Genomic DNA, 21298 nt, shown 5'->3' with positions numbered 1-21298 from the left:
AGGTGGCAGGCCTGTCTAAACTCTGAGTTTCCCCGCCAAGAGTGGCTTCGGTATCTGTAGTCGGAGTGCGGGCCGAAGAGCCTGCGACCTCGGGCACTGAAGACACCGCTAATGAAGTGTCATCGGTAGTCAGGGGCTGCGTAGGCGCCTCGCTGAGAACCGGAGCACCTGTAGTAGGCTTTAGCGTGGTGTCGGTAGAAGTCGCGGACCTCGTATGTCAGTCCTTATCTTTGCCTCTTACTCAAAACTGGAGTCCGAGTATCCGACGACATAATGTAATTAAACTTTTTGCCAAAATAGTGTTGGGCGAACTCCGCCTGACGCTTAATAGTGCGTGTGTTGAATGTAGCACAAAAACGACAGGCTGAGACGTCGTGGTCTGGGCCTAAGCAAGGAATGCAGAGGGAATGGAAATCCTTATGCGGTATTTGCTTCCCACAGGAAATGCAATTAGTAACTTTGTCTGACATCAGTCTGAGGCAAGAAAAGTTTCCCCAACGGGGTACTTAGCTTTCAAGAAGACTTCGGTTGAAAAATATTCGTAATCTCAGGAGCTGGCCAACCAGCACTTGCGAACTGCTTCTGCTTCGGGCACCGCGTGGCAAGAAAGACTGGAGAAAATGGCGTTGGCTGGTTCTTTTATACCCCTGTCGCAATGACGTCAGGGAAGAGGCGACGACATCAGACGCCGGACCTAGACTTTGGAATTCGGCCAACCGAGGACCCGCCTGATGGCAGGAAAACCCATCTGTTATGACTGCAGCTGTATGCACGATGAACATCACCCTCTGAGGCTGTGGATTGCTCAGCTACTTCGGTTCCCTCTGAAGGGTTAGTTTCGGTAGGCTGAAAACCTAGAGCGTCCGAAGGCCCAGCCAGCTCCACATGGGAGTCGGAGGCGGTCTGTGGAAGCATTCATCAGTGGCTGCGTAGGCGCCTCTCTGAAAACCGGAGAACCAGCGACCGGCCTAGAAGAGGCCTCGTCATCAGTTTCGGGCCAAGGATGCCTGTCCTTGTCTTTGCGCTTTTTATGTATTCCGGTCGGCGGGAGTTCCGACGGCATGGTGTAATTGAATTTTCTGCCAAAATAATGTCAGGCAAAATCAAACCGACGTTTAATAGTGCGCTTGTTAAACCTAGCACAAAACTGACAACCAGTGATGCTGTGGTCTGGGCATGGAATACAATAGGAGTGGAAATCCTTATGAGGTATTTGCTTCCCATACGAAATACAGTTATTAACTTTTACTGACATCGGTCTGAGGCAAGAGAAAGTTTCCCCAACAGGGTACTTCGCTTTGTAGAAGACTTCGGTTCTGGATTCGGAATGAAAATCTCAGAAGTCGGCCGACCGGCACTTGCGAACTGCTTCTGCTTCGGACACCGTGCGGCAAGTAAGACTGAAGAAAATGGCGTTGGCTGCATCTTATACACCCCTGTCGCACTGACATCAGGGAGGAGGCGACAGCAACCGATGCCGGACCAAGACTTTGGAACTCAGGCCAACTGGGGAACCGCCTGACGGCAGGATAACCCAAGTGTAGTCACTGCAGCAGTGTAACACGATGAACATTTGGTTCGTTTTTATTCTGAAGTCTTGGAATTGTCCAAGATGAAAGCGCTTAATAAATTTGCTGTTGGATTACCTCTCTTTTGGAACTGTTTTGGCCTTTTTCATGGTTCAACCGGTCAGTTTGTATGAGTTGGTGTGGTCAGGAGTGAAATTTTCATCTTTTGGTTTGCTAAATCTGAAAATACACTCGCTCAAAGCACTCTTTAAAATGGAGAACATCGACATTTGTGCTGTAACAGAGACCTGGTACAAGGCAGCAGAAAGCATCCCTGCACTACCAGGCTATAACTCATTCCACACCTTTTGGCTCCAGAACTGGGACCAAAGCTCCAAAAGCAGTGGTGTTTCCATATTCATACAGGATGCGCACACCTCCAGACTGGTAGAACCAACACAACGCATCAGAGATACTTCAGGTGCAGCTAACATTGGGTAAGACAGCGATTCAGGTCATAGTCTGTTATAGGTCCCCAACCATGTCCCAAGACTCGCACTCTACGTTCTGAAGCACCCTGGAGAAAATTAGGGTCCAACCTAACACTCATAATGGGTGACGTCAACTACTCCTCCATTAACTGGGAAAACTACTCACGTACCAATACACTTGCTCAACGTTTCCTAAAATTCATTAATTCCAATGACCTGGACCGGCTCATTCTTATCCCCACTAGAGGTAGCAACCTCCTTGACCTGGTCATTACTAACATGGGCGACTGTTGCTCTACACCAATAATCACCTCCTCCCTGATTAGATCCGACCACAAACTAAATCAGCTTGGAAATCCACACCCCTCCAACCCGCACCTCACCCTGCAAAGGTAATCACCAAGAAAAACTTCTCCAAAGCTAATTTTGGGCTCCTAAAAACAAGATCTGGCTAACTTCACAGCACCCATCCAAATCCAGAATAGTTGCATGACCACCGAATCATACAGCAATGCACTGTACAAACACGTACACAAATGCATGGATCTCACCATACCCAATAGAACAAATACGCTCTCCTCCAAAAAAAGGAAGCCAATCTGGTGGTTCCCTGCCATAAACAAACTCTACAACAGAAGGAAGAAACTGATGCATAATAAGGTGAAGTCCCAAGACTGTAAAAACTCCCTTATCAGCCTCAACAAAAAGTTGAGATCCCTCATCAAATTCTTTAAAGCTAGCTACAAAAATAGAATTGCAGCAGATGGTAAAGACAAAAACAAGGCCTTCTACAGTTATGTAAAGAAGCTTCACGGCAATACCCAGATTTGCTCTGAGTTGCTGCACAATGGTACCTCCTATACAGAGCTAACAGATATTGCCAATATACTGGCTGACAGATTCAGTGCCAACTTTACCTCTCCCTCCCCAAGGACCAATCACAATACCAGTAGATTGCCAGGCACAGGGTAAGAAAGCACTGTCCATGGCAAATAATACAGCTTCTATGGGACCTGACAATACCCCTGACTGTTCTACATGAACTACAGAGTGAAATGGCACTTCACCTGTGTGCCCTGTTCAATCACAGCCTCACCTCAGGCTTTGTCCCTCCCGAATGGCGCACTGCTATAGTCATCCCTCTCCACAAAAAAGGAGAGGACTACAGACCATGGGAACTATCGCCCCATACTATCGCCCCATTAGCCTGACAAGTCTGATATGCAAAGCTATGGAATGCATCATCATGGACCTAATAAACAAGGATATAGGAAATCTCCAAACTCTGGAACTCCCACAGTTTGGTTTTGTGAAGGGTAGATCATGCCTGCTCAACCTGGTCGACTTCTTTGAGTCAGTCACCAGGGCTGTGGATGAAGGCAAGGGGGTTCATACAGCCTACCCTGATCTGGCCAAGGCCTTTAATACCATTCCCCACTCAGGAATCATAGAAAAACTCACTAAGGTAGGCATCAACCCCTATTATCACTAGGTGGGTTGCAAACAGGCTCACAGATAGAATCCACAGTGTGAAAGTAGCTGACTTCAAGTCAGACTGCCGACCAGTCATGAGTCGAGTCCCACAAGGATCAGTCCTGGGTCCTCTCCTGTTTGATATCTACTTCTCAGAAGTCCAGGCCAACACAAAGGGACTCTGGCTGACAAAGTTTGCAGACCATTGCAAGTTGGGAGCCATTATTAACTCCCCAAGTGATGCTGACATCCTACAGAAAGGCCTCACTGAGACCAACGACTGGTGTCAGAACCATGGCCTTAAGCTCAATGGCAAAAAATGTGTCATCCCCACTGGGAAAAACCCGGTTCCCATGAATTATCACATTGATGGTAGTCCACTGAACACAGAAGGCGTTATAAGAGATCTGGGAACACAGGCTGACAGTAACCTCTCTTTTAACCACCACATTGCCACTGTTGTCAGCAAGTCCTTCTATGTGGCACATCTCATTACTAAGGGTTTTACATCCAGGAAGAAAGAGGTCATTGTCTCCCTCTACTCTTCCCTCATTAGGCCAGTCAGAGTACAATACCCCATTTGGCATGTACCTCACTAGGCATCTGCAACAACTGGAGAGGCCGTAAAAGTACCTCATACAGAGGATCCTAGGCCTTAAGCACTTGTCCTATATGGACAGACTCAAACTCCAACTATTCTCTGTCTCATATCACCAACTTAGAGGCGCTCTCTGCTCGACTTACAAAGACATGTCTGACCCAGCTCTGTTAGAAATGCTACATCTAAAGAAATCCGAATCCCTCCACACCACACGCTCCACATTACCACAATCAGCAGAATGCGCTGGAGGGACAGGTTCATAACCCAGAGACTGCCCATGCTATGGAAAGTACAGTTGTGTACACTTACCATAAATGTAGATGTTAGAGTGTCTTCACTGTTGCAGTCATCACTGTAGGGTTCTCCCCTGCCGGCAGGCAGTCCTCGGTCGGCCAGAATCCCAAAGTCTGGGTCCAGCGTCGGCTGCTCAGCCATGCTCCCTGACGACAGAGCGCCAGGAGTACAAAGCTGGCAGCCGACGCCATGTTCTCCAGTTTTTCTTGCCCCAGATGTCAGGTGTTCCAAAATGAGTGTAACCCCATACCCTTTGCAAATACAACTCAGAAGAAGGGTGAAGGGAACCACACAAAAGAAAAAATAAGAGGGGACAGGAGGGAGGGTAACCCAGACTGCAACAGTGAAGACACTCAAACATCTACATTTATGGTAAGTGTACACAACTGTACTATGTTCATCGTGTTTCACTGTTGCAGTCATCACTGTAGGGTTGAATCTCAAAGCAGAAGAGAAGGGAGGTGGTCATAAAGTAGAGGGGGCGGCTAAAAGGCCCTGCAAGACTGCAGAAGCAAAGCCTGCCCTAGACTTAGAGTAGAGAGGTAGATTGTAGTGCTTAGAAAAAGTATGCACTGAACTCCAAGTTGCAGCTTTCAAAATGTCTTTGGTAGGAACTCCCCTGAGGAAAGCAGCTGAAGTGGCAGCAGCCCTGGTAGAGAGAGTCCTAATACTCCCTGGGATTTGCTTTCCGTGGTGCGAATAACAAAATCAGATTCCATGAGCAATCCATTTAGAAATGGTCTGTTTTGAAATGGCTTTGCCTTGGGAACTTGAAGCATAAGAAACAAACAATTGCTCTGATTTCCTGATGTCCTTGGATCTGTCCAGGTAAAAACGTAGTTGTCTGTGTACATCCAAGAAATGCAAGATCCTTTCCCCCCTATTTTGAGGACTGGGGAAAAAAGTTGGCAGGTGAATAGTTCGATTTAAAGCCACCTTGGAAACCACCTTAGGCATGAAAGTAGGATTAGTCCTTAAAGACACCCTGTCTTGGTGAAAAATAATATAATGTTCCACAGACATGAGAGCTTGCAACTCTGAAACTCTCCTGGCAGAGGTCAGAGCTAACAGGATGGCCGTCTTCCATGATAAAAACTTGATGTCAGATGTGGCAGCAGGCTCAAAAGGAGGTAAGGTGAGTTTTTCCAAAACATAGTTGAGATCCCAGGCAGGAATGGGTGGAGATCTAGGGGGGGCCTTACATTTTTAGCTCCTCTGAGAAACTGTCTCATGAGCTGATGGGAAAAGATTGGAGGGTCTGTATTATAATGAGCAGAGATAGCAGAGGCATGTATCTTTATGGAAGAGAAGGAGAGACCCTTATGTAGTAGGTCTGTCAGGTAAAGTAAAATCAAAGGAATATTAGGAATAAGAGGATCCGAATCCTGAGTCTGCATATCCAGGTGCAAAATCTTTTCCATTTTCCTGCATAAGATTTTCTAGTGCTAGGACGTCTGGATTCTAAAATGACATCCATAACCTGCTTGGGTAGGAGAGAATGAATCATAGACCCTGGATTAGCCAGGCTGAGAGTTTTGACATGAGAGTGCAGAACCTGACCCTGGTGTTGGGACAGAAGGTTCGGAGTCTGAGGTAAAACCCAAGGGGGCTCCTGAGAAAGGTTTTTCAGTGTTGGGTACCAAAACTGTCTAGGCCAATTTGGGGCCAGTAAAATTATCATCTTGGGCTTGTCCTGCTTTATCTTTAATAACACCCGTGGAAGAAGAGGTAGAGGTGGGAAGGCATACCCAGAGAGGTTTCGCCAACTGAATGATAGTGCATCCACTTTCCATGCTAGTTCATGGAATATCCTTGTGCAAAAAATCTGCAGTTGATGATTGAGGTGGGATGCAAAAAGATCTATGTGTGGGCATCCCCAGACTGCTGTAATCATCTTGAATATTTCTGTGTCCAGCATCCACTCGTGTGGGTCTGACAGGCTCCTGCTCAGACTGTCTGCCAGGATGTTTTGTTTCCCTGGTAGATACTGAGCTTGTAGGTCCACTTTGCAAGCTAGAGCTGTGTTCCATAGATTCATGGCTAGTCTGCAAAGGGGTAGGAGTGTGAACCCCCTTGCTTGTTTATGTACCACATAACTGTGGTGTTGTCTGTCCGTATCAGTAGTTGTCCTAGTTGTAGCAGATTCCTGAAGGCCAATAGAGCGTTCTGAACAGCTAACATTTCCTTTAAATTGATATGCAGGTGCTTCTGATCCTTTGTCCAAAGGCCCTGCAGACATTTTCCCTGCAAATGGGCTCCCCATGCGTAATCTGAGGCATCCGTGGTTAGTATCTGGCTGGCTGGAGGCAGACTGAAGGCTTTCCCTTTGTTTTGAATACATGCCTTGGTCCACCAAAGGAATTCCTTTTGTAGACAAGGCAGGACGGTGATCAGTGTGTCTAGACTGTGACAATGCTGGGACCATACACTTTTTAGGTAACTCTGTATTTTCCTCATGTGTAGTCTTGCATATGGTACGAGAAAGGATGCAGGAGGCCATGTAACCCAAAGCCTGCAGGAATTTCCTTGCAGATAACGGAGTTAGAGACGCCAAGGTTTTGAAAGTTGAAGCCAGCTGTAATTGTTTTTCGGATGTCAGAAATGCCATCCGGGTTGTTGTGTTCAGAAGAGCACCCAAAAAAGTGATCTGTTGTGAGGGTGTCAAATTTGACTTTTTTATGTTCACAGTGAATCCCAGGAACTTGAGAAGATTCTGAACAAATTCTAGATGCTGGAGTAAGACATCCTTGCTGTCTGCTTGAATAAGACAGTTGTCCAGATAAGGGTAAATTTGAATTCCCTTGAGTCTGCAATAAGCTACTACTGGTGCCAGGCATTTGGTGAAGACCCTGGGCGCAGTAGACAATCCAAAGGGCAGCGCAGAGAATTGATAGTGCCTCAATCCGGCCTTGAACCTGAGGTATTTTCTGCACTCCTGCCTGATGGGAATGTGTAAATAAGCCTCCTTTAAATCCAAAGTTACCATCCATGCATTTTTGCTCAGCATTGGAAGTAGCTGCTGTAGAGTAAGCATCTTGAATTTTGGTATCTCGAGAAAAGTGTTCAAGACTGACAGATCCAGGATGGGTCTCCATGAATTTTGCTTTCTGGGGACTAGAAAGAGCCTTGAGTAAAAACCTTGTCCCATTTCTGAAAGTGGAACCAGTTCTATGGCCTTCATAGCCAAGAGGGCTTCCACCTGGTTTAAGGCCTCTAACCATTGATGTTTTGTTAGATCCGGCCATCCGCTTGGTCTTGGTAGGGTATGAAAATGGAATTTGTAACCTCTTGAAACCACATCCAGAACCCACTTGTCTTGGGTTATGTAAGTCCAATTTAGGTGAAAAAGGGAGAGTTTTCCTCCACGAGGGGCTTCCAGGCAAGAAGTTCCTGCTGCCCAGCAGAGGGAGTCATTGAGCCTGTTTTCTATGAGCTTGAGATCTGTCCTCTCCACCTCTAGGGGTGGAAGCAGTCCACTGTCTTGGTCTGTAGGAGGTCTGCGTTTGGGGCCTTCCTCTGGAGCATATGTATCTACCCCTCTGAGGTCTGTCTGAATTGGGAAAGGACCAATTTTTAGTAGGCCAATTGCTACTAAATCTGGGGGGGCTGTACTTGTAAGAAATCCTTAACCGTTTGCATGGATTTTGCCTTGTCCTCCATCTTCTTTATCACCTCTTCAGTCTTAGATCCAAACAAAATATTATGCTGAACAGGAGCATCCAGTAACTTAGCTTTTACTTGATCCGGCAAGTTTTGTTCCTTTAACCAAGCATGTCTTCTAATGACTGTGCCAGAGGCAGCAGCCCTACAAGAAGCCTCCAAGGCATCAAAACCACAGTGTAAACCATGCTTCCCTACTTGTTCAGTGGCATGCATTAAATCATGTAATTCCTTATTATCTGCACAAGCGGAAATGGAAGTTTGCTTTTGTTTCAAAACAGACCATAGAAATTGCTGGTATTTCAGCATATGAAATTGACAGTTTAAAGCCCTAATAGATAAAGTTGCAGAAGTGTAAACTTTTTTTTTTTTTGCCCCATCTTTCTAAAGCTCTGGAATCCTTCTCTGTGGGAATGGGGATTTTAGCATAAGCGGCCTTAACCCCCTTAGGGCCCTGAGAAATGGTTTCAGGATCAGCAGTAGGATTCTTGTATAAAAACTGGTGGGAATCAGGAACCCTATAATATCTGTCTGGCTTAACAGGAGCTGGAGGAAAAGAGTCGGGAGTTAAGTTAGCCTCAGAAAAGGCATCATCCACAATATCCAAAATAGGAGGAATAGCCAGGGGTCTAATGTTGGAGAAGAAGAAGAAAATCCCTAAGTCTTTTCTTAGATTCCGAGTACTCCTGTCCTTCCCAGTGAAAATTGTTCCCTCATTTCATGTAAAGTTTCCCCAAATGAAAAATCCTCAGGGGGAGAAGCTGAAGGAATGGATTCCTCAGCATCAGAATCCTCATAAGGAGGGAAAGAATAATCCTGGTCAGAAGAAGACACTGAAGAAACAGAAGCCTGATCAGAAGAGTCATAATACAATTCCTGCCTTGGCCTTTTATCTGGAGGGGTATGTGAACCCCTAATCATAGTAAGCAAGTCCTCCGCCATCTTAAGTAACTGTTTCTGAGACTTGGGTCCCAGATCAGAAGAGGCCTGGGCTGTAGTCTTTGATTTGGAAGGAGTCTTTGCCTTTGTCTTTGCCTTTATCAGAAGCTGTGTAGGCCTAAAAACCCCCTCGGAAGCCGGTACCTGCACAGCGGCTCCGGACCCATCCGAAGGAGCATTGTCCGAAGGTCCTGCAACTGAAATATTCAAAGGCCTAGTTGGCTCCTCGTGGAGCGCTTCGCCATCGGTTCCGAAATGGCCGACGACAGGGGCTGCAAAAGCGCCTCACTGACGACGGTCGAACCTGAAGCTGGCTCTGCTTGTACAACGTCGTCTGTTTTGGACCTCGGAGGCCTGTCTTTATCCTTGCGTCGTTTGTGAACTCCAGTAGTCAGAAGTGTGTCCGACGACATTTTGCAATTAAATCGCCTACCAAAGTAATGAAATGCAAAATCGTACCTTCGTTTAATCGTACATTGATTAAATCTAGCAGAAAACAGACAACTAGCTACGTCGTGGTCAGGGCCTAAGCAAGGAATACAGTAAGAATGAAAATCCTTATGAGGTATTTGCTTCCCACAAGAAATACAATTATTAACTTTTTCTGACATCGGACTGGAGCAAGAAAAAAGTTTCCCCAACGGTGTACTTAGCTTTGAGTAGAAGAAAAAAGTCTTCGGACTGAAGTACTTAACAAAAAATTGTCAGGAGTCAGCCGACCGGCACTTGCGAACTGCTTTCACCGCACGGCAAGAAAGACTGGAGAAGATGCCGTCGGCTGCCAGCTTTGTACTCCTGGCGCTCGGACGTCAGGGAGCATGGCTGAGCAGCCGACGCCGGACCCAGACTTTGGGATTCTGGCCGACCGAGGACTGCCTGCCGGCAGGGGAGAACCCTACAGTGATGACTGCAACAGTGAAACACGATGAACATCAGACTTCCCATACATGTCAAACAGAGCACCTCACTGACCCTCTTCAAGAGAAATCTTGATGAGTGGATGGGAAATAGAAAATTCACCCTTGGGATCACTCCAGTGGCTCTACTCAACAGAAGCACTGGGAACTACTGTTGGGTGGCACGATGCCAGGGTAATCCTATGGGCTAGGCTTGTAAAGGCTCCAGGGCCATTAGTCTAGTACACACCTATGAATAAGTAGAGCATCTTTGCTGTGTGGTTGGGACCTTTTGGATGGCTCTTTTTCCAGAAGTTTCTGAAACTCTTGAAGGGTCTGCTCCACCCAGTTGTCATTTATTTTTGTCCAGGCATCCAGGTGCAAGAAAAATCTTCTCCTGTCTCAAGAGTAGAACAGTCAGGCAACACTTCAGGAGCGTGTCTGAGAAAGGTTCTCTAAAGCCCTGATTCTGCGGACCTCCTCTGCCACTGGGGCAGTGCCCACCATTAAATCTTCGTCCTCTGCCTCTGGATGAGGAATCCTTGTGACACTACTGATAAGGACCCTGTGACTTCTTGAACCACATCTTCTTCCCACTATGTTGGTTCCTTGAGAAGGTCCTTTGTGGGGAAGAAAGCTTGATCCCTATGGCAGGTACGGGCTTTCCTTCTTGCTCACTGTGGGTGTCTCCTTGACCAATGGTCCAAACAAGGAGGAACCATCAAACAAGGGCATTGGTAAACACCTTAAAGGGTTCTACAAAACCCTCAACCAGGCATGTCTCCTAAGGGCTATTTCCTGTTCTGGCTGCTTATGAGGTTCCTTCCACAGTGTTGAAATCAGCTTCATTGAGGAGTTGGCTAGGGAGGATAGGGTGGCCATTTGGGGAGAAAGCTTCTGGGGTCATCTACCAACATGGACCCTGACAGGGAGTTGGCAAGCTCCTGAACCAGGTCCCTTTGCAAAGGAATGAAATGTATCATGTAATTTAATGGTCTCAGAGAAAAAGTGGCTGAGGCATAAACACGCTTCCCATGTCTGTCCAGCATGAGATTCCTTGCTTAGGCGGTGGACAGTGGAGCTTTGTTTTGCCAGCTAGCTCTATGATAGCATCAAATGGGACACCCATACTCCATTGTAGACGGTCGGGCAGAGGGGCTGAAATATCAACCTGCTTGTTTGGGAATGGGCTACCCAGTGTCACGTTTCTTCCAAGCATGGCGGGACACCAAATCAATAAGTTCATCTGTTGGTAGGGTCACCCAGGATGTAGATGGGCCCATCCCAAAGGCATCCAGAAAGACCGATTACTCGGAAGAGGGGGCTTGGGTGGACCAAAAACCCTTACGCTTCAGAATTTCCAGAATTTCTGAAGGAGATGTCCTTAAGTGGTGAACAGGGGGACTTCCTCTCCATCAAAATCTGTTATCTTCAGTTAATAACTCCAGGGGAGAATCTATGTGCTTCCTCTTGCACATCCTCTTCAGAGATACCACCTCTGCGGGGGACTCGGGAGGACTCGGAAGAAGGGGAGATCCCTTGTGGAAGAGAAGTCTGGAAGACCTGTTGGGTGGGCTGACCGTGGACAGGACGTGGGATGACCGTGGATAGGACGTACAGAAGCCAGACACTGATTGGACAGAACCTGGACTGGTTCTGGGGGGCAAGGAGACACAACTCTAGCCCTTGAGAAGGACCCATCTGCCACCTGGAAGGCTGACAAACCCAGGAATCCTCCCCCCTCCTTTCTCAAAGCCGAAAAAGCCTCAAAGGAGAAGGTGTACCACAGATCCAACAACTCCAGACAACACTGGCCCTGAACAGTCAAGAGCCGAAGCTCCGAGAGGAAGGGATGGATCCAACCATGTCAGAGCAGAGGGCAAATCCCCCCAAAGTCTATGTTGACCTTTTGGGTGCAGAACCCGCTCTGCTCAGAGTTGGAACTGAGCAAGTCTGGGACACTGCCAGAGTAGAGGAGGGATGGATCCTCAGATCAGGCAATGCCTTTCTCAGGGTATCTACAATCTGGGGTTCTGAAGCCAGCGGTCGGATCAAAAGAGGAGTGGCAGTAAAGGGGGATGGCACACAGATCCGAATTGGGATGGAGAATGTAAAAACCCCAGCTCAATCTGAGCTTTCAAGAGGCTCCGCATCATCCTGTCCGTATCTGAGCGGGAAGGTCTAGATGACGTGGAAGAAACAGAGGTGTGAGTAGACCTTACAGGCGAATGTGCCAGCCTGGCTGGTGAGGGAGATTTGCTCTGCCTTGGAGTGTAGCTTCTAGACCTCTGATCTGAAGCTCTGGGATCTGCAGAGGGAGGGGAGTTCCTAACAGTAAGAATTTATGACTGGTCTGAAACCTCTTTCGAATCGGATATTCTAGGATCCTAAGAGGCTTAGATCAGAGGGGGGGATCATGTCTGGAGAAAACATCGCCACATCCAAGGAGCCTTTTGGACCCAAAGGTTTTCTCTTTCTTGGATCCATTTGGGGCGGTGACCTGGGAGACAACCTCTCAGAAGGGACTCACTTCTGATGTTCTTTGTCTTCCTTGGCTTCTTTGCAGGGACCAAGCTTGACAGGGGTCTGAGCACCAGAGGAAGGCAACATTCCTTGTAAAATCAATTTGTTGAGCCTGTCTGCCAGGACATGGGGTTAAAGCCCATGCACACATTACAGTCCTGATCAAGGTGAGCAGGACCCAGGCAGTTCACACACATCTCGTGGGCATTTGAGTGTGGAACCTTATGTCCATAAGAGGAGCAACGCTTAGAGCCGGTTGCTTTACATTCCATGACACATGCGGCAAGGGGTTAAACAGTACTAATGAAAAAGGGAAAACACCGGATCATGAAGCACATATACACAAAAGAACGAACAATTACATAGAAATATATTACTATTATTTGTGGTTTTTCTTTGTTTTTTTTTTTACACAAGAAAAAGTGAAAGACCTAGGAAGAGTGGGAAAGGGGCCTAACGTAATCCGCTTGTTAAATAAAAATCAGGAGGGAGGAAATGAAAAAAGTACAGTTGTGTACACTTACCATAAATGTAGATATTAGAGTGTATTCACTGTTGCAGTCATTACATTTGGGTTATCCTGCTGGCAGGTTGCCCACAGTCGGCCTGAATTCCAAAGTCTTGGGTCCTGTGTCGGTTGCTGTCGCCTCTTCCCTGACGTCAGATAGTCAGGGGTATAAAAGATGCAGCCAACGCCATTTTCTTCAGTTTTTCTTGCCCCAGATGTCAGGTGCCCCCAAAAGAGTAGAATAAAAATATGTAAATAAAACATACATGCACCAAAATAAGCTTTACCCTCATTTATAAGCAAATACACCACCTAGGTTGTATAGATTAGAGAAGTAAAGATAAGTACCAGCCAAAATAAGGGGGATGGTGGGTGGGTAACCTGGACTGCACCAGTGAATACACTCGAACATACACATTTATGGTAAGTGTACACAACTGTACTATGTTCTTCGTGTTTCACTGTTGCAGTCATTACATTTGCGTTGAGTCCCAAAGCTATGGTTGGGGGGCTGGAGGTAAACAGCATTAGGAGCGGCTATGAGGCCCTGCAGAACTGCAGTGGCAAAGCCTGCCCTGGATTTAGAGTAAAAAGGCAGATTGAATGTTTTGTAAAGGTATGCACTGAACTCCAAGTAGCAGCCTCTAAAATGTCTTTGGTTGGTACTCCCCTGAGAAAGGCTGCAGAAGTGGCTGCAGCTCTGGTTGAATGTGGCCTAATGCCCTTAGGCACTGGTTTGCCATGCTGTGAGTAGCAGAAACGAATGCAGTGACCTATCCACTTTGAAAAAGTCTGCTTGGAGATGTCCTTTCTTTGTGATGCTGTGGCATATGCCACTAGTAATTGTTCTGTCTTTCTGAAAACTTTAGTTTTGTCCAAGTAGAATCTAAGTTGTCTGTGTACGTCCAAAGAATGCAGAATTTTCTCCCCCTTGTTCTGTGGATTTGGATAAAAAGTTGGCAAATGAATAGTTTGGTTAAGGGCTACACTGGATACCACCTTAGGCATAAATGTAGGGTTTGTTCTCAGAGAGACCCTGTCTGGATAAAAAATGACAAAGGGTTCCACAGCCATGAGAGCCTGTAGCTCTGAAACTCGTCTTGCAGAAGTTATTGCTAAGAGCAAAGCTGTTTTCCAAGATAAGAACTTTATATCCGCAGGAGCAGCTGGCTCAAAAGGAGTTAAGGTGAGTTTTTCCAAGACATAATTGAGGTCCCATGCAGGTATTGGCGTTGTCCTTGGAGGCCTTAAGTTTTTTGACTCCTCTGAGGTACTGCCTTAATAAAGGATGAGAAAAAAGTGGTGGCTCTGTATTGTAATGAGCCGAAATTGCAGAGGCATGGATTTTAATTGATGAAAATAAATAGGCCTTTGTCCAGCATCTCAGTTAAGTATTGCAAAATCTGAGGAATATTTGGGACAGCTGTATCAGTTCCTTGAGCTTGGTTCCAAGCACAAAATCTCTTCCATTTCCCAGCATAGGATTTTCTAGTACTAGGCCTTCTGGCTTCTAAAATGACATCCATCACAGCTTTACTGAGAGGTGTGGTTTGTATGGCTACATTATCCGTCATGCTGCCAGGTTTAGGGTCCTGAGTTGGCTGTGCAGAATCTGACTGTTTTGCTGGGACAGTAGATGAGGTATTTGAGGTAAGATCCAGGCTGGGCATTGGGACAAGTTCCTTAAGCTCGGATACCAGTACTGGCATGGACAGTCTGGGGCAATCAGAATCATTTTTGGTTTCTCCTGTCTGACCTTTAGGAGTACCTTGGGGAGGAGAGGCAGTGGAAGAAAGGCATATACTGATAGGTTTGTCCAGTTGAAAGATAAGGCGTCCACTTTCCAAGCTTGTCTGGGATAAGTCCTTGTGCAGAATCTTTTTAGTTGATTGTTGTGAGGGGAGGCAAATAGATCTATGTCCAGGCATCCCCATTTCTTTGTTATCATGCTGAAGACTTGTGGATCCAGATGCCACTCGTGGGGATCCAGAGGTTTCTGCTTAGTTCGTCTGCCAGAGTATTTTCCTTTCCTTGCAGGAATTGTGCCTGCAGATGTACTTGGTAAGTCACTGCTGTGTCCCATAAAGCCATGGCTAGTCTGCAAAGGGGTTAAGAATGACTGCCCCCCTGCTTATTTACCACATGACCGTGGTGTTGTCTGTCTACCGGTAGTTTTCCCGGATGAAGTAGGTCCTTGAAGGCTGTCAGGGCATTTTGAACAGCTAGCATCTCTTTTTGACTGATACGTAGATGCTTTTGGTTTGTGGACCAGGTGCCCTGAATGCCTCTTCCTGCCATGTGTGCCCCCCAGGCATAATCTGATGCATCCGTCGTTAGGCTCTGCCTGGCTGCGGGTAGTGAGAATGGCTGTCCCTAGTTTTGATGACAAGCCTTTGCCCACCATCGAAACTCCTGTTGCAGGCAGGGAATTAGAGTAATCATTATTTCCAGGCTGTAGCAATGTTGTGTCCAGACACTTTTTAGGTACCACTGAATTTTCCTCATATGCAGTCTTGCATATGGAATTCGTAAGATGCAGGATGCCATGACGCCAAAAGCCTGCAAAATTTTCCTTGCAGATAACTGGGCCTTTATTGCCATTTCCTTGAAATAGATAGTCAGTTCCCTTTGTCTGGAGTGAGATAAGCCATCTGGGCAGTTGTATTTAAGCTTGCACCCAGGAATATTATCTCTTGAGAGGGTACTAGTTTTGATTTCTTTTTGTTGACTGTGTACCCTAAGCATGTCAAAAGTCTTTTCACAAACGTCAGATGCTGTGGTAGAATGTCTGTTTTCTGCTTGTATGAGGCAGTCGTCCAAGTAAGGATATATTTGTATTCCTCTTTGTCTGCAGTAAGCAATTACTGGTGCCAGGCACTTTGTGAAGACCCTGGGCACAGTAGAGAAGCCAAAGGGCAGTGCAGAGAATTGGTAATGCTTTGAGCCAGCCTTGAATCTGAGGTATCTTCTGCATGATTGTCTGATTGGGACATGCAGGTATGCCTCTTTTAGGGCTAAAGTCACGAGCCAAGCCTTGCTGCCCAGCATGGGCAGAAGTTGCTGCAAGGTCAACATCTTGAATTTTGGTATATCCAGGAAAGTGTTTAGAATAGATATGTCCAGTATTGGTCTCCATGCTTTGTCTTCTCTGGGTACCAAGAACAGTCTTGAGTAAAATCCTTGTCCCTGCTCTTGCTGTGGCACTTGTTGAATAGCCCTCATGTCCATGAGAGCTGCGACTTGTTTTTGAGCCTCTGCCCATTGATTTTTTTGGCAGGTCTGGCCAACCGTTTGCCCTTGGCAGGGAATGGAAATGAAACTTGTAGCCGTGTGACACTATGTCTAGAACCCATTTGTCCTGGGTTATAATGTGCCAATTTTGAGAAAAAAAGTGCTAGTTTTCCCCCCAAGGGTGCTGCCAGAATACAAGTGCTTGGTGCAGGCAGGGGGAAGTCATTGGGACTGTTTCCTGTATGGTTGTGATTTGTCTTCTCTACCTTTGGAGGTAGAAGCACCCCATTGCTTAGACGTGTAGGAACCTTGCGGCTGTGATCTGCCTCTAGGGCATCTGGATCTGTCCCTTTGAGGTCTGTCTGAGACTGGAAAGGACCAATTCTTTGTAGGCCAGTGTCTGCTAAATCTAGGTGGCTGTACCTGTAAGAAATCCTTGACCGTTTGCATAGATTTAGCTTTGTCCTCCATTTTTTTAACACCTCTTCTGCCTCATCACCAAACAAGGTATCATGTTGTAATGGCGCATCTAATAATTTTGCTTTGACATGATCAGGCAGATTTTGTTCCTTTAACCAAGCATGCCTCCTAATGACAGAACCTGTAACAGCGGCCCTACAGGAGGCCTCCAGAGAATCAAAACCACATTGCAAAGTATGCTTTCCAACTTGTTCAGCTGCATGCAATAAATCCTGCATTTCTTTGTTTTCTGCACATTCAGAATTTACCATCATTTTCTGTTTAAGCAGTGTCATGATATATTGCTGATATTTGAGCATATGAAACTGGCAATTTAAGGCCCTTACAGCTAAGTTAGCAGATGTGTAAATCTTTTTTCCCCATCTATCCAGTGCCCTAGAATCCCTGCCAGAGGGGGTAGGGTTTTTTGCAGAGGAAGCCTTGACCCCTTTAGGACCCTGAGAAATAGTTTCTGGGTCTGCAGTAGGGTTTTTGAAAATGAATTTATGAGAGTCTGGGACCCTGTAGTATCTGTCCAGCTTAACAGGAGCTGGAGGTAAGGAGTCAGGGGTCAGACTACACTCTGAGAACACATCATCTACAATGTCTAACACAGGTGGAACAGCTAGAAGCCTGTGTTAAGGAAGTCTCTGAGCCTCTTCTTAGATTCTGAAAAATCTTGGCTCTCCCAGTGGAAGTGCTCCGTCATGTTATGCAAGGTTTCCCCAAAAGAGTAGTCCTCAGAAGGAGAAGCTGAAGGAACTGATTCTACAGCATCAGAATCCTCATAGAGGGGAAGAGAATATTACTGATCAGAAGAGGAATCAGAAGAAATAGAAACCTGATCTGAAGATTCATAGTCTGTCTCTTGCCTAGGCCTCTTATCAGGAGGGGGATGGGAACCCCTGATTCAAGGTAATTAAGTCTTCGGCCATTTTGAGCATCTGTTTTTTGGGCATGGAGGCCTGTCCATGTGGCTGAACTTGTTTCTTTGCCTTTAAAGGTGTTTTAGTCTTTGCCTTTGAAGTCGGTTTAATATACAATTGTTTAGGTCTGAATACACCCTCAGAAGCCGATGCCTGATCAGCAGTTCTGGACCCCTCTGAGGGAATAGTCTCCAAGGCTCCAATACATTGAGTTTCCAGCGGCCAGGCCGACTCCACGTGGGAGTTGGTAGTGGCCTGCGACTCTAAAGTAGCGGGCGTCAGGGGCTGCTTGCTTAGGAGAAGCTTCGTTGTCGGTTTTGGACCTCGTTTGCCTGTCTTTTTCTTTCCGTTTTTTGTAAACTCCAGTAGTCGGATGGCTATCCAACAACATTGTATAATTAAATCTTCGCCCAAAATAGCTTAATGCAAAATCGTACCGACGCTTAATAGTGCGTTGGTTAAATCTAGCACAAAACTGACAACTAGAAACATCGTGGTCAGGGCCTAGGAAAGGAATACAGTAAGAATGAAAGTCCTTATGAGGTATTTGCTTCCCACAAGAAATACAATTATTAACTTTTTCTGACATCGGTCTGGAGCAAGAAAGTTTCCCCAACGGGGTACTTAACTTTTAATGAAGACTTCGGAACTGAAACTCGAACACGAAAATCTCAGGAGTCGGCCGACCAGCACTTGCGAACTGCTTCTGCTTCGGGCACCGCGCGGCAAGAAAGACTGCAGAAAATGGCGTCGGCTGCATCTTTTATACCCCTGACGTCAGGGAAGAGGCGACAGCAACTGACGCAGGACCCAAGACTTTGGAATTCAGGCCGACTGAGGGCAACCTGCCAGCAGGATAACCCAAATGTAATGACTGCAACAGTGAAACACAAAGAACATCAGTAACTACAAGAGTTTCTAAAACTAGAAAGACAAAGAGCAAAGGTTAAGGCAAGGAAAACGCATACAGTACTTATCTGAGACTCAAGAACACAAGGCAATCATGCCCGTGCTGGAAGGTGGCAAATGAAATCTGAGGAATCAGGAGATTTGCAGGGCATTATGGGAGTGGGAGGGGCTCAAGACATGCGGCATCAGTCTTTGGAAAGGCCGGACAGGATCAGAGGATGAATCCTAAACCCAGTGGTGAGGTCGAATGAAAGGGACAACATTACATCTATTGTTTTACATTTTTCTTTAACTCTTTTTTTCTAAGAAAAGAACTTAAACTTATTTAAGTTATGCCTTACAAACAAGATTTTTACAGAAACTTTACAGGATGTAGCCAATACACTTTCAAAGCTTTCAGGAAGCAATGGCCTTAATCACCCATTGCCACTTAGGACCCACAAAATTAAAATGCTTGGAAAGGGCTCCTTGTAAGCTTTAACAAATCACATTAAACAGAGCTGGTTGAGGTACAACAACTGCATGTCATGGCATTCAACAATACCTTGTACACTACGGGCTTCCAACAGAGTGCTTTCTTTTGCATTAAAAAAAAAATACAGTTAACCTGCATTACTTGATCCAGATTTGTTGAAGTAAATAATGCCCTCTGACAATACAGAGTTTCAACAACCTAACGGAATATAGGACTCTTTTGGGATCAAATGTAAACAATATTATCCATACACTTTATCTGCTCCAGATGCAAGAAGCATATAAGGTTACACTACACCAAGTAACCATCCTCTGAACAAATTGTTCAAAGACTAACACTCCAAGACAGCTACTTACCAACTCGCAAGCAACAGTTAACCAAATGGCCCAAGAACATCATGCAGGCATTGCTTTTACTGTAGGTTTATGCCTGCTAAAAAGGGAGCTTTTACCAGTGAATCCTTTAAACACTGTAAATGCAAGTTACTATCTACCCCCCCCCCGCCCCACTGCTACACCCCTTGTTAAACTGTAAATGCCCAGTCAGTAATACTTTAAACATCTACATTTCTGATTAAAGCAAGTGCTTACAAAAATTATTGCTTTATCTTAATTACGCAAGAGGCTTGGGAAAGGCTGTGTTCAACACTACTCACAGCGAAGTTCATAACTCAAATCAATATTCACAGTACCCTGTGTTACGACTAAAATGACATTTCTGCAATGCTCTTGCTGGGTAACAGTATGGGTAACAAGACCGAAATGCATAATGATACATGAATTTTCAAAGTCTTGGAAGCAGAAACTACACAGCCTGCACAAATGAAGAATCCATTTTACACAACTATACTTAAGTGATGGCTATTCAAGATGTGTTTGACTACCTCTAAAACAGGACAAGATTATAACCTATTATTCAGAAAAAAAACAAAGCTTAAATTGTGGGATATCTAAATATAACCAGTAATGAATTTTTTAAGAACTAGGTAATGTATTTTCCAAGATTAGATACAAGGACCTACAAAATCAAAGAGTACCATAGTAAGAGTACCATTAAGGATAAACAACCAAGTACGGAGGTATAATGAAACCAACAACCTGTCTAGTAACAGACAACTGCACATCAGGAAATGAAATCTGCATTGCTTCCATTTCACTGAAATGAGTTACTACTAATACAAATTTTGTAATATGAAAGTTCAGACGATAATTCTTTGCTTGGTCCAGCACAAAGTGGACTCAGTATCATGCCTTCTCACTATAGCTAAAAAAAGAGGCAGCAATAACAGCGAGCAAATCACAGAGTATACCAAGATAGGACACAAAAATCTTCAGCAGCTTAAAACTGCTTGACATACATATTTATGAAGTAAAATTCTATAGACAAATCAGATCTTTCTTAAATAAGCTCAAACATGTCCAGATACAGAATAGCACCTACCAATTTATTCACAGAATCCATATCACACAAATTTTCTGAAAGGATACGACAAGCTTCTTCTTTACCCCAGTGAGCAGCAGCATGAAGAGGTGTCCAGCCATCAAAGTCTTTAACATTTACATCGTATCCGGTTTGTATTAACAGCCTGCAGGGATTTAAACCAATTACGTTATTACAGCAAATACAGACATTTTTACCCTATTAGCCAATGTGTAAGGTAGCCCTCTTTTACAGGGTCAGCAACTGTATTCACTCCTTCCATTAAACACAATTCAAACTGTGTTTATACACTCCCATGATTATGGTCACTTATGCCAGACACAGGTACAAATTGGCACATCACACACCGACTACCTGACTGCACTCAGCCCATGAGCACACTGCCCTGCTAAGAAATATTATGCGACTATATGGCAGGCGGACTTGCAAAGAAATCAGAACATAGGCTAAAGGAACCATCTAAACAGAAGAAAATGAAAAAAAAATTAACTCATTATGAAGAGTCTACTGTAGGGAAGATTAGATGATAAATATGTATGCTATTTCTAATATCAGGGACCCCTCCTTGACAGGTTAAATCAGTAACACAAATCCAACAGACTGAAAGGAAATGCAGCAGAGCTGAGGGACCAAGATCAGAGGGCTGAACCCTGGAGTGCAGAGGTACTGGAGAAAGCCTAACTCCTAAAGTCATGGTTAAGGAAATAATGGTGGACAATGGTGTGAATTAATGATCAAAAGGTCGCAGCACAGGCATCTGCTATGAAGATAATTGGTGAAGCTAGCACCAGACACAGCAATCTCTCTAGTGGCAAAGATTTTGACTGCATGCGCTACACCATGACATCAGCTGCCCGACTGCGAATAATTTAGCTGCCAATCCACTTAGTGTTTGCTTGGAGAACTCAAGCCCTACCATCACCAGAAAAAAGGCAAAACAGATGCTTTTCTTCCTAAATTCATGC

The 21298-nt window shown here is 45.4% G+C and overlaps 1 protein-coding gene across 3 annotated transcripts in view; it reads right to left on the bottom strand.

The window, feature by feature from the left end:
- Positions 1-21298, bottom strand: part of PPP1R12A (protein phosphatase 1 regulatory subunit 12A) — a 2492399-nt gene that overhangs the window by 2042694 nt on the left and 428407 nt on the right. For all 3 annotated transcript variants that reach the window (XM_044087956.1, XM_044087957.1, XM_044087958.1), the window contains exon 5: positions 20334-20478. In XM_044087956.1, the coding sequence (XP_043943891.1) occupies positions 20334-20478 (145 nt within the window). The remainder of the gene's footprint in view (positions 1-20333; positions 20479-21298) is intronic.

The sequence above is a fragment of the Protopterus annectens genome, chromosome 11.part0 (assembly GCF_019279795.1).
Source record: "Protopterus annectens isolate FY-2018-M chromosome 11.part0, PAN1.0, whole genome shotgun sequence".
In the NCBI taxonomy this organism is placed as follows: Eukaryota; Metazoa; Chordata; order Ceratodontiformes; family Protopteridae; genus Protopterus; species Protopterus annectens.
This window is presented reverse-complemented; position numbering and strand designations above follow the sequence as displayed.